Genomic DNA, 7,040 nt, shown 5'->3' on the forward strand with positions numbered 1-7,040 from the left:
TCTCGAAAAAAAAAAAAAAAAAAAAAAAAAAAAAATCCTATGCCACATCCAAATTATGTGAGCTCTGTCCTTTGCCTGACAATTAGAAAACCCACAGAACCCTCTCTGGCAGGTGGTCTGGCTGCTGGGGGGAGGCAGGGGGCTGTGTGGGAGACTCTGGGAAGGAAGTGACACAATATTGCTTCCCCTAGCCACAAGGAGAAAGTGCAGAAGGATAAAGAAAGAACCCTAAAATTGCATGGAGTGCTGGCTATTGCTTCTGGGCAAAGGAGGCCCCCAAGTCTGAGGACTTTTCTGTCCCTATCTTCTCACACTTGGGGGTGCTTGGTCATACCAATAACAGCAGAACCCCAGTGGTTCTGTTGAGTATGATGACTTGTCAGATAAAATTTGCCCAAGCTTTAAACAAGGAAACTGTGTATTTACTTTTGAATGTCTGTATTTTCCAAAAGAGTCAAGCGATTTTCTATATTCCTAAAGCTTTGTATATCTCCATTGTTCTTCCTATGCGTGTAGAAGCCAAAGGCTGACACTGGGTGTCTTCCTGGGTCACTCTGTTTTTAAAAACTGAGGCAGATCTCCTGCTCCTGTGTCCCCTGTGCTGGGGGTACAAACTGGTTTTTTCTATGCGGTTCTGGGGTGTACTCTAAACTGTGCCCCCCATGCTTGTGAGGTAAATGTTACATTGGAGGTCTGAGCGCAAACATCAGTTCGGGGGGGGGGGGGGGGGGGCTGGATCTCTCCTTCCTGGGACTCAGAACCCCGAAGGTTTGGTTAAATGGGAGGCAGATTCCTTCTTTCAACTCCTAATTTTGAGATTCAGACAAAATGAGCTAAGGTTCAGGAGTCTGAATTTCTAAACATTTCCTAGGTCCCGGTCACCTTTTACTCCCTGGTCTACACAGAACACCCCGATTTCTCCCAGGGTTACTGAGCCCCCCACCCCCACCACACACTCCCCTGTCCACTTCCCAGCCTGAGCCAGGCCCTGAAACGGTCTGGCTGTTCCCTAGGATAGGTTTTGGACACTTTGGCAAGAAGCCAGAAGGAACATTACCTTCCACCCTGGCCCCACCCCCATAGTCCAGTGAGGAGGAGGAAGAAACACATTTGTCACTCAAACCTCTGGCCCACCCCTCTCCGAGGAGGAAGTTGACTCAGCTGCTGCTAGAGGAGGAAGAACCTTCACCCTAAAACCAAGCTCTAGGTTTTCCTTGAGTGGGTCTCCCCAGCATTCTCCGCAACTCTAGGGTTCACTTCCTGTGTGTACAGAGGCCAAAAGCTGACAGTGAGTGTCTTCCTTGATTAGTCTACCTTTTTTTTTTTTTTTTTTTTTCGAGACAGGGTTTCTCTGTGGTTTTGGAGCCTGTCCTGGAACTAGCTCTTGTAGACCAGGCTGGTCTCGAACTCACAGAGATCCGCCTGCCTCTGCCTCCCAAGTGCTGGGATTAAAGGCGTGCGCCACCACCGCCCGGCCCCCCTACTTTTGACTGCCTTTCCCACCTGAATTCTGTGTGGTCTCAAACTATCTCCGAGTTTCAGCCCAGACCCTGTCCCTCCCACAGTCTCTTGTTTCTGTAAAAGTAACTGCATGTGCAGAGGCTGATGGACTGATTAGAGCTTCGCTGCTGGTGAAGCCTGTGGACTGTGGGTGTTTCAGGGCCTACTTTGCAATCTTGAATTACCTTTAGCCTACCTTGCTGCCTTAACTGGGGTTTTTTTTATTGCTGTGAAGAGATACTATGACCATGCCAACTCTTCTAAGGAAAACATTTAACTGGAGTGGCTGGCTCAGAGGTTCAGTTGCTGTCATCATGGTGTGCAGGCAGACATGGTGCTAGAGGGGGAACTGCTACATCTCACAGGCAACAGGAAGTGGACACTTGAGTGCAACTTGAGAAGAGACCTCAAAGCCCACCCCCACATTGGCACACTTCCTCTAACAAGGCCACACCTATTCCGGCAAAGCTGCACCTCCTGAAAAGGAGCAGCATTTTCTTTCTAACTACACCTCAGTGTCACACCTAATGAACATATAAACGTCTTTGGACTGTAGTAACTTAACGAAAGCATTCTGCTACCTGTCAGAGGGTAAGAGTGCTACCTCACAGCATCCAAGGCCTATCTGCATGACTTTAACTCACTTCCTTGATGTTCCTCCCAAGGTTTTTAAAAATTGCCTTCTTTGGCTCTTTTTCTGCTTCTGCGTTGGAATGTGGAGGTAACCCAGCTCCATCCTCTCAGGCCACACTCATCCACTTCACTCTAGGGTAAGCCAACTCCTTTGAGGGGAAACCAGAATGGCCCTTCCAGGAGCCACATTCCAGCAGCAGCCTGTGCCCGTGCAGGGCAGCCCAAGCTTGTGTATGGGAGATTAGAGGCCTTCTCCGGGCCTCAGATCAAGCCCTTCTTACTCTAACCCTTAGTGTCCCTGTCATGCCCTCCCCTTAGTTGCACGGGACATCAGTCACTCTAGCACACTAAAGGCAGGTGTGCTAGACCTTACCTTTGTCTTTCTCCATCCGGTGAGGCCCTTATGGTTCCGTTTGAAACAGCAGCCTGTTGCATACACACTGTCTCCTATTTCCTAATTTTCTTGGTAAGCACATCATTGCCACCTCCCAAATACACAATTCATTGTATTGTTTGTCACCCATACAAAAGTGCACATTTTACAAAGTAGGAGTTTTTTCATGGCTGTAGTTCCACTGCGCAGAAATGTCTGACACATAGATGCTGAAAAATATGTTTTCTATCCAGAAAAATCATCCTATGACCATGAAGAAAAACTAAGCCTTCTCATACAAAAATGAAGGCAATTTCCAGAAAGTTCCATCAAAAGCTCAAGGAAAAAGGTGGAGCTCTGGAGAAGTAGCAGACAAAAGCACCAGGGTGGGAGCCATAGAAAGCCAGTCTTGCTAGACTAAAGACTGTTTTCTGTGGTCAAGCCCCGCTGAACTCCTACTGTGTACCACTCCCCATAGGTCACGGAGCATGACTGAATAGCCAACCACACTCAAGTTCTCACTGCCCTAGAAGGTAAGCACATCCCAACAGGATCTGGAAGCAGTGAGTTAGAAGCTTTTGTGATTCCCTCAAAAGGATGTATTTGGATTTGGACTAAAAACCTATTTGGGAGGAAAATATATAGAGGATCACAGATAGGGCTCAATGGACAGCATGAGGGCCCTGAGTTCAGATCCTGAGAAGCCATGGAAAAACCAGGCATGACAGTGCACAATACTGGGAGTTGGGTGTAGAGATGGGTGGATCCCACGGGCTCACAGGCTTGGCAGCCTAACCAAAATGGCAAAGGTGCTGGTTCTGTGAAAGATCCTGCCTCAAAAAAAAACTAATGTGGAGTGTGATTGAAAAACACATCCTGAGGTCAACTTCTAGTCGCCACACACTCACATATACACACGTGAATTTACCACACGCATGTGCACGCACACACGCACACCCCTTTTGAAATTTTAAACTTAAAAAGCTACTACAAAAGTGTTGCTTTGCAAATCAGTGCAAATATCTGTTAAGATGGAAGGTGAAGATTGTTTTCCTCCAGAATAGTTGCTGCTCTGTGCAGGCAGCGTCCTTGCTAATCCTGCTGTAGCTGGAACCACCTGCAGATCTTTCCCACTGTCACTGATGGCCGGCTCCCACCTCTGCTCTTGGGAGGCCAAATAGGAGTGTGGTGTGGGCGCAGATTATCTGAAAAGTTCCCAGGTGACTCCATTGGCCAGCGAGGTTTCTGCATGGGCCTATAGGAGTGTTCCCACTTCTCTGTTCTTTCCACTGTTTGTGTCTCTGCTCCAAGACTTCATCCTATAGCTGTAAAATAGCGTACTCTTTGTCTGAACTAGAATAAAGATTTTTGAATGAGACAATTTCCAAGGCTTTATACCTAGGTCACAGAGGAAACCCTCTAAGTCACACTAAATCTCAAATAGGACATGTGTTTCTGCCAACACTGCCCTACAATGTGTTCCTGGAAGGGATGTAAGTGAATTGGTGTGATGGCCATCAGGGGAGACTCTGTCTTTCCCTTTGATTATCTAAACACGGCCTCAAAACTAGTTTCCCTGGAAAACCTGGGCTGCAAAAGGCTAAAGTCCTGATGCCAGCCAGTGCAGGAAGAGATTTCACAGTTCTGAGGTCCTTACGAGACCAACTTTACCTGAGATAACCAATGAGCCAACAGTGGGTGGGGACCGCCCCTTGATCTGGCCTGTATACCTCCCACCTGCTATGAACCTAAGCCTTAGGCTGGGGAGAGGGCTCAGTTGGTGAGGTGCTTGCCCATGAGAGCGAGGACCTTAGTTTTATCTTCCACAATCTACAGAAAAATCAGGGTGCAAATCACAATATTGGGGAGACTGAGATAGGAGGACCCTCGGGGCTTTCTGGCCACCAGCCCAGTCTGTGAACTCCAAATTCAGTGAAGTACCCTGTCTCAAAAAATGGTTATTGAGAGTGATCGAAAAAGTCACCCAAAGTTAACTTCTGGCCCGTCTCACAAATGTGGGTAGACACGCACACTCACGCACACACACACACACACACACACACACACACACACACACACACCCTGAACTTTATGGACTTGGGAAGAACTGCATGACCTCTTTAGGTATTCATCTTTCCAGTGAAACCTCACTGAATAAGTTTCTTTTCTCTGCTTTTCACTGTCACGTGTCCCTTTAATTGGTATTGGAGGCAGGTGGCCAAGGTTCTTGGCTTGTTGGGGCTGCCAGATCTTAGGCTTTGTCCCCCAACACTCCAGTAACAGTGAGACAAGCTCACCATGCCAGCACCAGAGGCTGCTAGACTGGGCATCCCAGCAGCAGCCTGGACACAAAGCAAGCCTTTTCTGAGGGAAGAGGAGGTTCTTAGGGAGCCACACAGTGTATTTGCACAACAGGCTTCTGAAGTGCTACTCCAGCTGTGTGGCCAGGCCCCCTAGGAAGGCAAGAAACTCGCAGACTACTTCAAAAGCTACTGTGATGACCAGGCCTGAGTAACAGCAGGCCTGAAATAGCCTCTAATTAAGGCAGCACAAGGGGCAAACAGTGGAGCAGAGGGTTTCTTTTCCTAGTGGGTGGAGCTAGATAAGGAGCAAACCAGGTGATAAATGCCTAGAGAAAAGAAAATGAAGGCTCACAAACCATACCAAGAGGAGTGCAAACAGTGAAGAATCGTGTTTGCTGCCGTGTTCCTCAACAGAAAGCTGAAGGTCACACCCAGCCTCTCAGCTGCCCCCTGCCTTGTCAGATGAACACTGTCAGCTCAAAATAGTGCTTAAAACAAAGCCTTCAGATGCACAGCTGACTGCCTCCAGCTGGCTGCCAAGCCCACCGAGCAGGCACCACGCATCCGAGTGCTGTCCTCCAGGACAGTCCCTCTGCTGCTGTCTGACCCGTGTCTGTCCTCAGGTTCCTCCCCCCACACCCTGCATAGCTCTCTAGATGCTGGGAAGGACAGAGTCCTGGCAGTGGTAACCTAGAAAAGGCACGGAAGTCTGCACTCTGAAAGGAACCAGCAACCCTTGAGCCGTTTCTTAGCATTTGAACACACTCACTGTTCTCGCTCCGGTGAGCTGTTGTAAATAATCTTGAATCTCATTGGTGTTGTTGGTAGCTGTGATATCCACAAATTCCAGGAGCCCTTGTTTGAAAGGCAGTTGCCTGAGGATTTCCTGCGTCTTCTGGCAGTAGGGGCAGGTAGGCTTGATGAACACGACCACCTTGCCAGGCTGGATCTTGCCGTTAACAAATTCCTGAGCCATGCCGGCAGGCTGCAGCTTCCCCAGGAGGACCGCTCAGTAGAAGGTCCTGGTTGGGTGTAAAACGTGGCTTAGCCACAGCTTTCTTTTAAAAAGGAACCTCCTTGGAGGAGGAGTTAGCGAGCAAGATGATTCAGTTTTAAAGGGCCAGCCTCGGTTAGCAGGCCTAGGAATGCACACTCGATGTTTAATCCATAATAGCGTAGGCCAGGCTGTCTTCGTGCTCTCTGCCTTTGGGAATGCCTGTCCAGTAGCAGGGAATGAACCTAAGTCACCCTCGAGGGTAGCAGAGACTGCACTGACCAGCTTCTGGGAGGAGGCCGGGACCTCTGAGAGCAAACACGACCATTCAGGAATGGTTGGCACTTCATAGGAAGTGGGGTGGAAAGGTGACTGGGCCCCTGGAGGTTGCTTTGTTTAGCCTAGAAGGTGAGTGTTGTGTGGTTAGTGGAACTGGATCTTGACATGTAAAAACACGGCAGCAAAGCTACCTGGACTTCTGTGTCTGCCAAGTGTGTGCACAGTTCTGAGGCCATACCGAATTCTGTGCCCCTTTCAACAGCGTAGATTCTCTGCACAAAACCTATCTGGCAAGCTAAGCCTTAGATACACCTGCCCCACCCCAACAGACCTTTGAACAGCAGTTAGGTAAGAAAGCAATTTCCTCAGAACCCCTGACTTCAAGCTCCACACCGAATGGGGATTTTTTTCCTGCCTGACTTGTTTCCACAGTGAGCCAGTGAGCTACAAGAGGCAGGGCCCAGTTAGATAAGCAGTTCAAAGAGAAAATGCCTATGGCCTAGATCACCTTTCCAAGGAAACGGCAAGTTTCACACTAGAACTAGAGTGCCTTGGAGGACGGCTAGAGCCACACCATGCTGGTGGCTCAGGCATACACTGTGAAGAAAGAGGGGAAGAGTGACAGCTGGAGGCCGCTTTCTTTGTCACTCTCATTGTTACCAAAATCAAATGGCAAAATAGCAGTCAAAAGGCCAGATTCGGGGCCACTGAAGTGGTTCAGAGAAGCCCTGTCCCAGCAGACAAGTGTGGCAGGGCTGCATGACTGAGCTGGAAACCTCCCTGCCAGTAGCTTCTCACACTCCAGAGTGAGCCTCCAGGTAAAGTCGGTACCCTGCCCTTCTTTTTCTTCCCCTTAGCCTCCAGATGCTGGCCCATCCCAGAGGCCTCTTGAGGCCCAGATGTCTGCAGGGCTCTGTCTGTTTCCATGACATTGGGGCATCAGCACATGGTGCAGGCT

General features: G+C 49.1%; 1 protein-coding gene across 2 annotated transcripts in view; it reads right to left on the reverse strand.

The window, feature by feature from the left end:
- The window catches only part of Glrx (glutaredoxin), an 11,018-nt gene extending 5,114 nt beyond the window's left edge, over positions 1-5,904 (reverse strand). Inside the window, exon 1 of one of the 2 annotated variants that reach the window (XM_005356559.2) lies at positions 5,579-5,904. In XM_005356559.2, the coding sequence (XP_005356616.1) occupies positions 5,579-5,785 (207 nt within the window). In that variant the 5' untranslated portion in view covers positions 5,786-5,904. The remainder of the gene's footprint in view (positions 1-5,578) is intronic. The other variant, XM_005356558.3, reaches the window with a different exon arrangement.
- Positions 5,905-7,040: the final 1,136 nt, after the last annotated feature.

Source organism: Microtus ochrogaster, chromosome 19 (genome assembly GCF_000317375.1).
Source record: "Microtus ochrogaster isolate Prairie Vole_2 chromosome 19, MicOch1.0, whole genome shotgun sequence".
Lineage (NCBI taxonomy): Eukaryota > Metazoa > Chordata > Mammalia > Rodentia > Cricetidae > Microtus > Microtus ochrogaster.